Here is a 16596-nt window from a genome sequence, read left to right as displayed (position 1 = left end):
ACAATGCACTGTTAATTTAATAAGTGCATGCATCACAGCAAAAATATACTCTGTGTGGAAACTATTTCTGCACTGCTGCAGACGCACTGCTCCTAAATGCACTGCCAGACCACAACTGTGTGTGCAGTGTGAGTGCTTTAATCCATTAACAAAAGCATGGAAAAAATATGCACCGCAACCTGTGAACCTGACTTTATTTGTTTGTGCTGCAGGTGTGCATGCACACAATGTCTTCAAGAAACTGGCAAGAACTAAACAGAAAAAATGCAATTTATAAACTTAAGTGACGATGCGACACTGCCTCGAGTGCAAGTGACAATTCCTGTGTGGACTGTGCAGCTCGCTTACAGTGCAGACACGATGTGATTTGAAGCCATTTGTTATTTTAGAGAGAAAGAGAGCACGCAGTGATTCATTCACGCCGTTTGTGAAATTGTCTCACAGAAACTTTTTCAAATTACTTTATCAATTATTTAATGAAGAAATATGAATTGTACCTCACCTCAAGCATTATAATTATTTCACCCGTGCTGGACAGAGACTGAGACCGTGCCGCTACATGTCATGCCAAACCTCTCACTGCAGGCATGTTATCAACTTGATCGGTTTTATGAGATCTGCCTTTTTAGAGTCTTCTGATCAATCATCCCATAGCGATTATCAGTCGATTGTGATTGGTAGCCGATCAATCGGAGCACCCCTGACCTTGCCTTATATCAGAAGAAAAACAACAAACACCCGAATTGTCTTCCTTTTTCAGGTCTTTCCTTTTGTTGTTGCCATACAACTCTCCTTTTTATCTTCCTTCACCTGTCCCTCTGTCATGCCTTTAACAGCTCCTGTCTCTTTAAATGCCAGTGGTTCTAGTGCTCACACCTGTTGTTTTCCTTCTATTCAGCCATCTGAGCCGGCAGATGATTGGTCTGAACACATCAGTTCTTCAGGGAAGAAGTACTACTACAACTGCAGAACGGAGGTGTCTCAGTGGGAGAAACCCAAAGAGTGGTTGGAGAGGTATTAAACGCACACTTTCACCCCTCATCTCAGGCTCAAATTGTGCTTAATTATACACTTATAATACACAAATACATGCTGCTGCATAAACATCAGGTGATCAGTGCAGGAGGAAGGATTTTATCCAGATGAAAGCTTTAATACAGTAAGGCAACAGCACTCGCGTCCGTTTTTAACGCTTCTCATAGCAATGTGAAAATACGTTTATAATTGGAATAGTTAATTGATGGAGCTGAGCTGAATATGTGCGAGGGTGTACAGAACAGCGGGTGTGAGGAACAGTATTAAGAACCTGTGCTTTAGAACAGTGGTCCCCAACCTTTTTAGCACCAAGGACCGGTTTAATGTCCGGACCGGGCTTTATGGTGTGATGGATAAATACAAAAATAAAATTATACGACTGGCATAAAAAATGTGGTATATTGTTAATAATAAACATGAATCCATTGTGTATTTGTATAAAACTTTATTTAGCAGCGTCCTTTTAACATCGTGCCAACAACATAACATGAATAACATCCTCTCTGCCCCCTAACCCTCTTTTTTTCACTGATTATGGTCACTATGGTGACGTTTAAACATGCCTAAAAAATAAGATGCACCACCAAAACGAATATACAATCCATGAAAATAACACAGAGCCATCTGGCCCTTTTCCAAAATAAAAGATTGTTATGGCTCAGGACACTTCTACCTCCACTTCTGTTATTTGTTTTGCAAAAATCTGCTTATGGCTCTTCTGGTCCAGTCAGCGCAAGGCTGTGTTTTGTGTTGAAAATGTAAGAAATATATATAATGAGCGAGTACATCATGAATCCATTTTCCGAACAGTGTTTTTGTCTTATCCTGAATCACTACGGTACACCTATAATAAGTGTTTATATTCAGACTATTTTAGTCTGGTTGGGGTCGGCAATGCTGCAGAGTAGCACAGTACCTGCGTGACTCGCAATCACTGTTGGGAACGTTACTTGAAAAAAGTAATTTGTTATAGTTACTACTTGTTCCAAAAAGTAACTGAGTTAGTAACTGAATTACCAGGGAAAGTAACTATTTGCGTTACTGTAAAAAAAAAAAAAAAAAAATCAATATATCAATGCTATATCAAAGTTTGTCAAAGATTTTTTTTTTTTTGTTACAGTTTTCACAAGTCAGTTAAAATGAGTAAAACAGACAGGTGTTCGTACATAGCTTTCGATATTTATTGCACGACAACAGACAGTTTTATCCTGCACTTCAAGTATTATTTGTAAGAAAAGTGTTTTTGGCCACTAGCTTTGGATGTGTGTGTCACACATTACATGTACACATTACATGCACGTTCTTGCCTTTGACCGCAATGAATTTGAAGTAGTGCTTATATCTCCATCTTGACAATGCCAACTTTTCATCGGATTGCTCCTGACTCGCCATTTCTGCTGCTGCAAATCTCTGTGTAGCTGTTGCGTGTGTGTGTGCGTTTTTGGCACCGCTGGCGCGTGTGCCTGCATGTGTGTAAAAACACTGGCTCTGATTGGCTACCATGAAACACATGACTCTGCCTTAGCCAATCATAATCGCTTATCTTGTTATTAACCCACCTCCTCACTCGCTGTGTGAGCCAGGGGTGCGTTCGGATTACATAGTTTATTAAATCAATGCATAATAACGCACCGCATTTAACGTCCAGTAATGGTAACGGCATTGTAACGACGGGGAAAAGTAATTAGTTAGATTACCCCGTTACTGAAAAAATAACGTCGTTCTTTTAAACGCCGTTATTCCAAACACTGCTCGCAATAGATGTAAACAGAGAAGTAGCTCCGGCTACAATGTTCTTCCGCAAGACGTGAGCGCCAAAAGTTACCAACTGCAACTTTAATGTAAATTATTTATACCTCCTTGTGCAGCCCGGTACCAAATGACACACGGACCGGTACCGGTCCGCGGCCCGGGGATTGGCGACCACTGCTTTAGAACATTGATTTTGAAGCTTGTGAATCCATTAGAAACGTTAGAAGACATTCACAAATTCATGTATGAATAGAATTTTTAAGGGCACCTCTAGTTTTCTCTTCCTCTTCTGTAAAGCAGCGCAGCATGGCCTCGCCTCCTTTGCTGCCTATATCTCCATTTGCATTTAACTTTCAGCTTCGTACCTTTGCAGACATTGTTTATGTTCAAACAACTATCTACAAACTAACTAACATTAAAGTGAAATCGCAATTAACCACCTCTTTAAATGGAATAAGTAATTATTGTAATATTTCACTAAGTTAAAAAACATAAAAAATTTATCGTTTTACATTACAACTGTACAATCCATAAAGGCGATTATTGTGATATTATTTTCTTCGTTATCAAACATTAAACCATCATCTCCTTTGTTTACAGTAGCTGGTTTATAAGTGCTTCTCATTACAGTTTGGAAGATTGTTGAATACCCATATGTATGTTAAATAGTGTTGGGCGATATGGTAATTTTTCATATCGTCATATCGTCAGCCTGTGAGATGGGCGAAACATGATCTTATCGTGCATTGGTGGAGAGAGAGAGAGACTCATGGTTATTGTCATAGCAGAACTATTTGGTGTTTTAAACCACGCAGGTGCGTGAAAGAGAGGGCATGGAAAATGAGATGCATTCTGACATAACTGTGGCATTATACTCAGTTAGGGCTCATTTAAAATATTGCGCACACATAATATAGGCCGTTCAGATTACTTGTTAAAGTGCAATGAGATACCTTGTATCTGCAGACGATGTATGGCTGTTTGTGGATGGAGACTTTGTAACAGCCAAAACTGTGTATTGTGCATAAAAATAAAGCAGCAGAAGGAACTTATCATCCATAGTGGTTCTCACCCAGTCCTTCTACGTTATCACCACATAGTGAGTGTTATAAATTAAATGATCAGTCTTTAAGAGAAGGACTAAGTGAGATCCACTATGGATGATAAATTCGCTCTGCCACCTTATTTTATCTTTACTTTATTTGTAATGACAAGAAAGAGTTAACCTCTCGTGTATGAGAAGAGCGCGTTGCCTTGTAGAGGACAACTTCAGCAACTACAGGCTCTAATCCTCCTGTGCTTGTGTGTGTGTGTGTGTGTGTGAAATGCGGTGCTGAAGTGAAATAGCTGGGTAGTTTGATAGCCGGATTATAAGCTGCCTAATTAAAAAAAATAGATTATTATAATCTAATACATTAATAGGACAATGACCCTAATATCATCTTGCTTATGTCGAGTTCTCTGACTATCATCGATACACGATACTATCATCTATCGGCGCAACCCTAATGTTATATGACCTTAAACTCATCGAACATGCAGTGAAGAGTTTGTCTGGAGCAGCATTTTCTGCAGAACAAGCTGTAATAAATTACATTTTGAATACATATGTAATGAAATGGCAGTCTTTGTGATTTGTTGATCACACTGTCTTATCATGATTTTGTTCCCTTAATGAATGCTGGAACCGTAATGGGTGCGCTGAAATGAAAATGTTATACAAATTCCACTTATCAAGTGACCTGCAGAAAGTTGAGACGTGACAGCTAGTCTCATTGTGAGGCTTTTTTTTTGCCTGCTGTACTGGTCATGTGTGTAAAGCCGATGCGGTTTTGTTTCCTTTTGAATGCCAGTATCATTTGTGAACCACTTCCTTTTTCAGAGAGCAAAGGCAGAAGGAGGCAACCAAGACTGCTGCAGTTGTCAACAGCTTCCCTAAAGACAGGGACTACAGGCGTGAAGCCATGCAGGCTACGCCCACCAGCTTCTCCAGCACTAGTAAGTATTAAAGTCTGAAAACCCACATTATTTAGCTCTGGAAATTGGCTGTAAAGATTAAACGGATAGTTCACCCAAAAATGAAAATTCTATCATTAGGAATTCACACTCTCATGTCCTTCCAAACCAAAGACCTTCGTTCATCTTCAGAACACATTAAGATCTTTTTGATGAAATCTGAGAGCTTTCTGACCATACATAGACAGCAACACAACTAGGGATGCAGCTATTGATCGTTTTCATGATACACTGTGCTTTAAAACGTCAAGGTTAGTTACACCGAGTGTTTTTGTTGCATGGAACAGGGGCCTGTTCTTCGTACGTCGTTTATTACATCCGAGATCAAATGACACATCCAAGATGATATCATCGTGCTAATCCTGATCCGGCTAATTGGGTTCTTCGATCACACCTGTTGTGTATGATTAGTATCGCTGGATTGAGTTATGTGAGATAACTGCGCGCGCGTTCATGTGTTGGCTCAAAAGGGGATATGTATCGATACTCGAAACCATGATCAGCAGTGCAGCGATTGGCTGGTGGCAAGACGGCAATGTAATGACGTCATATAATTTACACCTGACGAAAAACTTGACAAATTTCTGGACTTTTATAAGGAAACAGCCAAGCAAACAAAACTACATAAATTTGATAATAGATACATGAGACAGATAATAGATACATGTTTTTATTTTATTAGAATTTTTTTCATTATTCCCAATTATTTAGATTCACAATTTATAATAGTTGTGCAGTCTTTACATTTTTTATTTCAATGTCGAAATTATCTATTCATTTCATTTTATATTGGGACAGATTTGTTACGTGACAGCATTAATGAAAGTTTCTAAAGGGTCAATATCATGATATCTGCATCTCCTGCGCTCCATCAAGCCACTCTTATAATAGCAGTCATCACTCAAAATAATGCACGACTCTATTATCTGTATAGCATGTGTGTAAGACTCTGATACAATTATGAAGTAATCATTTTATGACAAATATTTCAGTGAGTAAAACTGGCTGTGTCTATAGTAGGCTGTTATGGACTACACAACATTTTTATATAATTTTAATTTTTTTTAATGATTATTATTTTAAATTACTGTCCCTGGATCAGTACGATACTCTTGCAATAAAGTAGCGTTGGTAGCAGGCATATTTTAAGTATCAGTTCTGGTTTAAAAGAAGCAATTTAATCCTGTTTACATGAAATAAGCCTGCTCCCGAGCAGGTTTAAGCTAACGGACCTGTTGCTATGACAGCAGCTCCGGAATGAGCTTCGAAGAACCAAATGATACAAGATCACGCCAAATCGTCAACATTCAAATCCAGCTAACTGAGTTAGCGACGTACGAAGAACGGGCCCCAGAACTGTTGCAATATGTGCACAACGAAAACAAAGTTACACCACCGGTGCATCATCTTAAAGTGCCATGTTTATCAGAGACACAGAGGCTACTACACACTAGATTAACAAAGCGAAGCTTTATTTCCTCCAGAAAAATTCCTGAAGTCAATAGCGTGGGAGCATTTTGGGTACATCAAGAATGACCGGAGCATTATTTAAATATTTTGCTGTATAAAAACTGCTGTTACAAGAGATGATACATAAGAGATAGACACAGCTAGCTGTGCATTAGACTATTTTAATGAATTAATTACAACATTTAGCTACATTAATTATTCGATTGAGAGAGCGCGAGAAATAGAGAGCTGACTGTTACAGTATGAATTATCTACATCCTTCTACAAACAAAGATGTGATTTTAGTTACTTCAGACACAGCAGTTTTACCCCCTATTGCTGATGAATCTAATGTAGCGATCCAGTATCTAAGCTATTTTATTAATAAATGTCATGGGCAGAGCTGACGAGATGTTTCTGTAGCTTAGCACCTGAATCTTTCTGTGTTCATGTAGTGAGATCCGATCTCACAGACCAAAATAATAGACCTGCTTTGGTCAGGCCACCTGTAAAATCAGATGAATTACATGACAGTTTATTACATTGATAGTTCAGTCAATTTCCCTTATTAGTAACCATTTTCCCTGGGGAATAAATGGTCATTAACCTATTAGTGTTAATATATTAATACTAATAATACTTAATTATTATTAATTCAGCCCTGTTAGAGTATTAAGTCAAAAACCAACAAGATTATTTGACTACTCAAGAAGTAGTTCTCTACCTCAGGTTCTAAAGAAATGTAGAATGATCACACAAACTGAAAACACTAAATGCTTTTGTGATCTATTTCCATTTGTTATATTTCAAAAGGGGAACACTGACATGGATGTTTACAGACCAGAGGTCACCTTTTTTTAATTCCAATGGGGGAGATGGACTTTTGTCTTCCTTTTATTATTATTTTTTGCTGTATTATTTGGTTACTGTGTTAATTCTGTTTGATAAGGCAGCAATAAATAACTTAAAAACCTGAAGAGTGTTTATGTGATTTTATATATAAAGAGAATTCTTCGAGAATACTTTGTGTGCAAAGAAAACAAAAATAACAATGTTATAAAAAAAAAAAAATTATATTTATATCTCACCGTACTCTTGTAGCTTCATAACTTAACGGTTGAACCACTTATGTCACATGGATTGTTTCAAGATTTTCTTATTACCTTTTTGGGCCTTGAACTTGTCAGTTGCGTTGCTGTCTATGCAGGGCCAGAAAGCTCTCGGATTTCATCAGTTATCTTAATTTGTGTTCCAAAGATGAACAAATGTTTTATGGGTTTGGAAGTACATGAGGGGAGTAATTAATGACCGAATTTTCATTTTTGGGTGTTTTATCCCTTTAAGTAAGTGCAGATGTAGCAAATGAGGCAAGTGATGGAAAACAAAACTCCTATTTTAAAGGGGTCTTATGATGCTTTTTTAAAGATCATTATTTTGTGTTGTGATCATTATATGCAGACATGCTTTAATGTTAAACACATTATTTTTCAAATACTGTACATTGTCGTAGGTCCTCTATGCGTCTCAAATGCATCCTTTTCTACAAAGTTCCTCTTCCTGACAAGCACAGTCTCCTCTGATAGGCCAGCTGACCCAATGCATTGTGATTGGCCAAACAATGCAAGCACCTTTTCCATAATCATACTGCTGTAAAAATAAATGTAAAGACAGTAAATAATGTCCTTAGTTTTACCATCAGTTCAAGCCCGAAAGGGGAACAGAGTCGTGTGACAGACACCGGGATGAAGCTCGTATGTGTTAGCAGTACACAAGCCATGGAAAGTTAAGACAGCTGCCTCCACTGTGATGACCTTGTCTGTCTCTCTCTCTCTCTCTCTCTCTCTCTCTCTCTCTCTCTCTCTCTCTCTCTCTCTCTCACACAGACGCGGGCGCGAACACACACTATGCAAATCTCCACATTTGAACAGTCAATAACAAAACATACTAAAAGTAGTTGATTCAAAAGTGCCAGATTGTCGTAGCAAAGTCAAAATTACCACCTCTCCTGGGTTCATGAAACGGTCGTCCATAAAATGCGTTGCTGTTCTGTTGTAAGTAATCTTAAAGGTTCCTAAATGCTTCTACTTTCGGAAGGCCAAATAAAGTGCTTTTGCTTTCGCCTAGAAACACACAGCATCTTCCTGACACGGCTCCTTCAACACTAACTGCGGTAAGGTTACTGAAACCGCGTCATATGACCCCTTTAACTTGATGTTAGCTTTGAGTTATGAAGCTTGCCGAATATTTTTATTGTAGAGTAGCCTCTTATGTGTAAATATCAAGTCCATCTCAATTGTGCATTTAATGGCCACTCAACCTTAATGACCAGGCTGGGATGCTGTAACATTTACCTCCGCAAGCTATAGAACCTTTGTTTACTTTAGTTGACCTGTCTTCGCTAACCCAACACAGCGAATGTTCTGGCCTGAAATACTTTAAAAACAAAAGGGCAATCTGTTTTTTAGGTAGAGACAGAGTTTTTTTTTTGTTTTTTAATGACAGCCGTTTTCACGGACGATCACAGATTGGTTTTGTATTTATAGAATGACAAAATTTAGAGCTTTTGCAATATTTTTATGTGTCAGACGTCTGCTTATCCACACCACCCACATAAACAGTGTTGGGGTCTGTTTGTACGCTGGTAGGAGGCAGTAGCATGTCTTTGCCTTATGCAGCATGATGTGTTAATGCTCTTTAAACATCTGTTTATTTATTTTCCAGTCGTCACAGCAGTTCACTTCTGTCAGTATTGTTTTCAATGCTTGGCTATATCAAAGCTAGCTGTCGAAAGGGTAGCAGATGCTAAGTAGGGCTGTGTAAAAAAATCGAATGCGGTCTTCATGTGCATCTTGTCAGTAAATGCAGTCCTGTGATTAGTTGTATTTCTCCAGCACGTGCGTTCCGATCAGGATTGCCAGGTTTTCAAAACAAAACCTGCCCAATTACTTCTCAAAACTAGCCCAATCGCATTTCATTCCGGGCAATAAAATAAAACATTTTGGCGGGGTTCCCTTGGTAAAATTCACATTTTAGGGGCTAAACATCACGTTATTTGTATTGGAGTCGCTTCAACCCGCGGACATGAAAAACAAAAGCACACTTTGCAACACTGGTTGGCCTTTACTACACAGAGCCATAGTTCACAGAAAATCCACACAAAATCAATTTCAAAATCTGTCGATTTTGAAAACGATTTTGTGTAGCTTGTCAGTGGACTATGGCTCTGTGTAGGAAATGCTGCTCCACCTGAACCAGTGTTGCCAAGTCCACAGTTGTTTTTCATGTCCGCGGGTTGAAGGGACCCCAATACCAATAACGTGATGTTTAGCCCCTAAAATGTGAATTTTATCAAGGCAACCCGGCCAAAAAACGTGTATTATAACCAGGGACGTAATTTTATCGGGGAACCTCCTGGAAACGCGATTTGGCTGGTTTTGGACTAGTTTTGAGAAGCAAGTGGGCAGGATTTGTTTTGAAATCCTGGCAACCCTGATCTGAACGCACATGCTGGAAATGTACTTCTAATCACAGGAGCGCCTTTACTGACGAGATGCGCATGAAAATCGCATTCTATTTTTTGGACAGCCTCAACGTCCAAGGTTTACGCAGCAGGTTTAAGGTACACAGCTCCCACTTTCATGAAAAACCTCAGATTATCAGGGAGTTTTACAAATAAAAATACATTTTCTCCGGGCTTAGAAAATGACAAGTTCCTTGACTTGAGTCATGGAAATTTCTAGAGTGAGTAAAACACTTTTGTTGGTATGCTCCGTTCTGAAGTGTTTCATCAATTAGATATCACTATTGGGGTAGAGTAAAAATGGCTTCTAAGCCAAAATTTATGATTTTGTGTGATTCGTGGAGTCTTTTCTGCCAAACCAGAAAACAAATTGGTGGAAATGATTGATTAGTAAATTTTTTTTTTTTTGGATTTTAATGATTTTTAAAACTCATTATCCAATAATCGCAAATGACTGGAAAGCAATTAATTTGTCAAAGTGTGGGAACCCTGAAGGCACTTTCTCGTAATAGCGAAACAATTTGCAAAGCACACGCTGGAAAAATATTATATTATTGAGTGGATTCTGACTTGAATGCGTCTGTTTGGTCATTGTGTTCATGCGCTGTCTGTAATTGGCCACAATGTTCAACTCTGCAAAAACACTTTGTGAATAGAAACATTTAACACGTTCCATAGAACATCCCACAAATATGAGAGCATTTGAATGCAGATGCCTATCAGCAGGTACCGGATCGACCAGATACTTGGTTCTATCAGTTCTACGTAAAAGCTGGTATCATTGTTTTTTTTTTGATTTTTTTTGTTAGGACTTTGTACCGATATGTTTAATACCATTAGTGGGTGCTAATATAGTTGACCTTACAGTTATCAATCTTATTGTCTATGAGCCTTCATTTAAAAGATTTAGGGCTTTTCTCCAATAATGTCACTAAACATCATTAACCTCTATATAATTTTTCTTTCACCGCCCCCCCCCATAAATAGAGCCTCCAGTTGCTACAGAGAAGCCTTCCTCACTCACACCATCCTCTTCCTCTGCTGCTGTATCTGGCTTAAGCATGGCAAACTCAGCCAGTGGTGCCTCTGGCTCTACAATCCCAGTTTCTCCAGTGATGCAGTCGCCGGCTCCACCTACTCTTCTTCAAGACCCCTCCCTCTTACGTCAGCTCCTCCCCGCTCTCCAAACGGCCCTGCAGCTTAACAACGCCAGTGTAGACATGGCCAAGATCAATGAAGGTAAGTGGACTGAATCTGAGCGAATGGAGATGATCGTGAACCCCTAAAATATAGTATGCTGATAGCAGTCCAAAACTTTACAGGGATAGACCCACTTAAGCAACCGAATGTTAAAAACTTGCTTGTAATACTGCGGTGATGGTGGTTATCACCTTTTGTAATTTACTATAAATATATAACTTCAATGTGGTTAGCAAGCATACTTTTTGCAGCTTTATTCTAGTTTTTTTTTGTACCACTCAAGTGGGAATGTTATATACTTGTACATGCTAGGCTTGCGTCAGCATTTCCTTTCTTAACTTCACATCTCAGGGATGAATCAGCTTTGCTGCTTCCTGAACATGGCCTGTATGAATTGCCAGTGTGAGTGTGCTCCTCGCTTTCCATCATTGGCTGCATTTGCAAATTATGATGCACAATTACATGGCCAGTCTGGTCTCATCTTTCATACGCGTGTATGACAGATGTGTATAAATACTAAAATGTCAAAGTTGGCATTATCCAGTGGCAGGGCTGCTGCGTCATTCTTCAAATACACGAATATTGTATTTTAACTAGTTGCTGGGAACATTTCCTCTGGTTGAAGCTGTGGTTAAGAGCTTTGCTCGAAGGTGTTTGTTGAGCACCAAATCAGCATATTAGAATGATTTCAGAAGAATCTTATGACATTGAAGACTGGAGTAATGGCTGCTGAAGATTTAACTTTTCCATTACAGGAATAAATAACATTTTTAAATAGAGGTTTCATTTTACATTACAAATAGATACGTTCTTTTGAATTATAGTAATATTTAATAATAGTTTTTACTATATTTCAAAAAAAGAAAATGGCAGTTTTGGTGATTTATAAAAATATTTATAAAAGACTTCTTAAAAACATCCAAAAAGAACTTGTGGTTCCAAAACTTTGAATGGTAGTATAGATGTCTTAATAAATACTTTATAGCTACAAGTAAATTTTGCTTCAGATCTTCATATTTTTCCAAGTAATCTTAAATGAACTGTCCTGTAGAAGAATAATCTGTTATTAAGATGCTGTATTTTGACTGGTAGATGGGATGTGCTTCTCTGTAAATTATCTGAACAAGGAGTTGACTAATTGTTTTTAAAGAAGCCCTGTTTTATTAGACTAATTTCAGCCCCAAGTCAGACACAATTCTATTGGTATTTAACATAAGTATGTTGGTGCAGTCACCTCTTTGACTTTAAAGGGAATGAACTTGGACTCAACTTTTCAGAGCCTTGCAGATTCTCTTAACTGCTTGCTAATGAATAAAAAGACAAGCACCTAATGTGAGCTAAGCATTTAGTAAACAAGTGGTTTTTCCTGCAGAAACATTTGATCAATTGGAATTATTTCAGTTTTGTTTACATCTTTTTGTCTGCTTCTTGTCTTCACCTTTTGTTCTTGCTTTCTTGCCTCATTCTATGACTCTGTAGTTCTCACGGCTGCAGTAACTCAGGCTTCGCTGCAGTCCATGCTCCACAAGATCCTAACTGCTGGTCCGTCTGCCTTCAACATCACAACTCTGCTCTCCCAGGCTACTCAACTGTCCAGTCAAGGTACAAACACACACTCTGCTGTCTCTCTCATACTACTAGCTGCTATGTTTTTTATTTGTGCTACAGTGCCATCCAAATTAAATGTTTTTGACAAATGGCTCTATTTTGTGACCTGATCTTGAACTTTATAACTTGAGCCCATGGGATCTGATTTGTTTGTGGCATGAGCTTGTGTTGCCGACTCATGTCAGCTGTGGGGTTCTGAGTCAGCTTCCTTGAGTTAGCAGATGGACTTGGTAGCTTAGCAAGGATCGCACACACAGGCCTAGCTGCTGCTGTCTGAGCAGATAATGGTGAGCCATGTGGGCCTCAGAAATGATTTCTGGTTTTAACACTGGTTTTAAGTAGTTCTATGTATGGATTTGTCATGCAGCATCTGTTATTTGGCGATATCTAAATGACGTTGAATTATATAACTTGAAAGAGAACTCAATGAGGTTCTGTGCACGTGTTTTTTTTTTTTTTTTTTTTTATCCATTCATTGTTTCCCACATGACTTTTGTGAGACTATGGTTGATCTCAGCCCAAGAACTAAGAATAAATTGTACATTTTACAATACAAGTTAAATGCAGAATAAAATTGGAAACCCCTCCAACCCCTTTTCAGTAACCAAATTGCAAACAAAATAAAAATCTGCACTGATTTGTACCTGGACATTCAAGTGGACTCTAACGTCATTAGTTGTGCTCAGTCCAGATTACAAATAAAATGGGATCAGACATATTCTTCCGTTAGCTTTCAGATGATCCAAATGTAGTCTATGGATAAAATTGTTTTATAAACTAGGTGACAGCATCTCTGTGCTTTAAGTCTTGTTTAGAAGTAATATATTGTTTAAAAAATAACTTATCACTGATGCATTTGAAAATGATGCACACATAAAAAAATCATTGCTTCTATAAAGGCTTTAACATTTGCCCCATGCTTATGTTTAGAAAAACAGTAGGTCAGAGTGTGCTGCTTAGCCTGTTAATGATCTCAGTGTGTCCATGGTGTTTCTACACTTTAAGGGAGTTGGTATTTCTATAGCAGAACTATGTTAAAAGTGTCATATGATGCTTTTTTTTTTAAAGATCATTATTTTGTGTATTTGGTGTAACAGAATATGTTGACAATACATTATTTTTCAAATACTGTATATTATTGTAGGTCCTCTTTGTAGGTTTTCTTCAAAGTCCCTCCTTCTGACATGCACAGTCTGCTCTAATTGGCCAACTGGCCCAGTAAATTGTGATTGGCCACAAGCACTCGTCTAAATGTAACGCTGCTTTCCATAACTGCGAGCTTCATCTTTCGAAATAAATGTAAAGACAGTAAATAATGTCCTTAGTTTTACCATCAGTTCAAGCCCGGAAGGGGAACAGAGTCATGTGACAGACACCGTGATGAAGCTCGTATGTGTTTGCAGTACACAAGCCACGGATGGTTAAGACCACTGACTCCACTGTTTGACCGTGCACAAATACACACACACACACATACGTGACGCGCAGATACTACTGGCAAAACTCCGCATTGGAACATTCAATAGCAGAAACTTAAACTAATAACAAAACATTTGTGTAGCTGATTCAGAAGCGCCATATTGTCATAGCAAAGACAGAATTACCTCCTCTCCTAGCTTCGTAAACGGTCGTCCACAAAATGCGTTGCTGATCTGTTGGAAGTAATCTTAAAGATTTCTAAATGCATCTACTTTCGGAAGGCCAAATTAAAGTGCTTTTGCTTTCGTCTAGAAACACACAGCATCTTCCTGACACGGCTGCTTCAACAGTAACTGTGGTAAGGTTACTGAAACCAGGGCTTCTTTCTTTTGAACATTTGGGCAGCTTTACGCAAATATTTCACCCACAGTGATGTAGACGTGTGGGGCGTGTTTGTATGAGCAGTTTCAGGGGGCGTGGCAGAGTCTTAAAGGGTAAGTTCACCCAAAAATGAAAATTATGTCATTAATAACTCGTTCCAAACTCGTAAGACCTCGGTTCATCTTCGGAATAGTCTAATCTAAAATAATCTAATCTATTTTAAACTGCATTCCAAAGATGAACGGAGGTCTTATGGGTTTGGAACAACATGAAGGGTGGGTTATTAAAGCTGCGGTAGGTAACTTTTGACGCTCTAGCGGTTAATAAACAGAACTGCTTGCGTCTTGCGGAAGAACATCGTAGCCGGAACTACTTCTCTCTGTTTATGTCTATGAAGAATCACAAAGGTACTGGGTTACTCCGCTGCGGTACCCTCGAAGCAATATAAAAAAGTCTGAATATAAACACTTATTATAGGTGCACCCTAGTGATTCAGGACAAGCTAAAAACATTGTTTGGAAAATGGATTCATGGTGTACTCGCTTATTACATACATTTCTCTACATTTTGAACACAAAGTTATGGACCGCAGCTCTGATGGGTTGTTTCTTGCCGGGAGCGGTCCGTAACTGCAAATGGCAATAGGACCACTGGGAGGAGCCAGAGGAGCTTGATTTTTTTTTTCCACAGATTATCTGTCTCATATTCTACTGTCAGGACATAATGACAGGTTTAACAAATATGTAAAAATAAATTTTTATAAAAGTTACCTACTGCAGCTTTGACATAATTTTCATTTTTGGGTGAACTAACCCTTTAACTTCGATAAAGATTCTTTTCGAGACTTTTTTGAGACTTTAGTCTTTGCAACTTTACAGATCTTCATGCACAATCAGCTCGTAACACTCCAAAGAGAAAGAAAAGATTAAAATCACATCATATGACCCCTTTAAAAAAAAGTAATCTTGTAGTGAATACTCATTTAGGCAGGTCATTTTAGTGCTTTATGTTTGAAAATCAGTCTAGTTCACACTACATCTCTGAAATTATTTTAAATGAAATCTTTTCATTGCTAGAACATCAAGGTTTAAAAAATCACACTGAGCTAATCACTAATAATAATAGTAATTTTGGTTTCCCATGTTTGTATTTAGATAAACAATAGGTCAGTGTGTTAATTGCCTAAAAGCACAGACTTTCTCGCTGAACAATGATAGAAATGTGTGTGTGTGTGTATGTATATATATATGTATATATATATATATATATGTGTATATATATATATGTGTATATATATATATATGTGTATATATATATATGTATATATATATATATATATATGTGTATATATATGTGTGTGTATATATATATATATATATATATATATATATATATATATACACATACACACATACACACATACACACATACACACACACACACAAACACACACACACACGAGATGAGATAGTCTGTGCTTTTAGATTAATTTAGATAAATTTTGTACTATTATTATTGTTAATAAATATAAATTTTAGTTCTTCAACTTTCATTTTAAGTTCGTCTTTTATATTATAATATTTTGATTTAGCTTTACTTACATTAACAATTTTTCAAATTTTGTTATAGTTTAACAACACAAACTAGATTTGAATCTGAGCTGGAACAGTGTTTGTAAGTCATGTACATGCCTGTTGTGATTGGTTTAGACATCATCCCTTCACCTTGTCTCATTTTCTCTCTCTTTGTCATGTGGAGTAGCCCAGCAGTCCAGCCAGTCTCCAATGTCTCTGACATCAGACGCTTCCTCTCCTCGGTCGTATGTGTCTCCTAGAATCAGCACGCCACAGACCAACACAGCCTCCCTCAAACCGCCCCTCAGCACCACACCAGTCTCCTCACAGACAAAGGTATACTGCTGTCAAATGAGATGACAGATGTCACAAACGAGAAAATGACCTTAACACTTTCGCCCTATCTTTCTCAGATGAACGCTTTGACAGTTAAATCCAGTTCTCTTCCTCCACCGTCATCCCAGCAGTCCCTTCCCACAGACAAACATCATGACAACGGCAACTCTCCACGGACGCTGCAGAGACAGAGGTGACTTAAGAAATTACTAAATGGATTCATTAAAACTTAATAAATTAAAAACTTTGCAAAATAAGTTTAATAAAGGCTTATGGGTACCGAACTGCCCACTGCATGCCTCAGCA

At 38.0% G+C, this 16596-nt stretch overlaps 3 protein-coding genes across 5 annotated transcripts in view; 1 reads left to right on the top strand and 2 right to left on the bottom strand.

The window, feature by feature from the left end:
• Positions 1-16530, top strand: part of LOC128025239 (WW domain-containing adapter protein with coiled-coil-like) — a 29852-nt gene extending 13322 nt beyond the window's left edge. The window contains exons 5-10 of the mRNA XM_052611381.1: positions 899-1014; positions 4670-4785; positions 10760-11011; positions 12452-12574; positions 16142-16290; positions 16368-16530. Coding sequence (XP_052467341.1) covers positions 899-1014; positions 4670-4785; positions 10760-11011; positions 12452-12574; positions 16142-16290; positions 16368-16487 — 876 coding nt within the window. The 3' untranslated portion in view covers positions 16488-16530. The remainder of the gene's footprint in view (positions 1-898; positions 1015-4669; positions 4786-10759; positions 11012-12451; positions 12575-16141; positions 16291-16367) is intronic.
• The window catches only part of LOC128025236 (actin filament-associated protein 1-like), a 319996-nt gene that overhangs the window by 120197 nt on the left and 183203 nt on the right, over positions 1-16596 (bottom strand). The window lies entirely within an intron of this gene.
• The window catches only part of LOC128025244 (ras-related protein Rab-18-B), a 285505-nt gene that overhangs the window by 133197 nt on the left and 135712 nt on the right, over positions 1-16596 (bottom strand). The gene's annotated exons all lie outside the window — the stretch shown is intronic.

The sequence above is a fragment of the Carassius gibelio genome, chromosome A12, assembly GCF_023724105.1.
Source record: "Carassius gibelio isolate Cgi1373 ecotype wild population from Czech Republic chromosome A12, carGib1.2-hapl.c, whole genome shotgun sequence".
Taxonomy (NCBI): domain Eukaryota; kingdom Metazoa; phylum Chordata; class Actinopteri; order Cypriniformes; family Cyprinidae; genus Carassius; species Carassius gibelio.
Note: the sequence above shows the minus strand (reverse complement) of the source record. Positions and strands in the feature narration are given on the sequence as shown.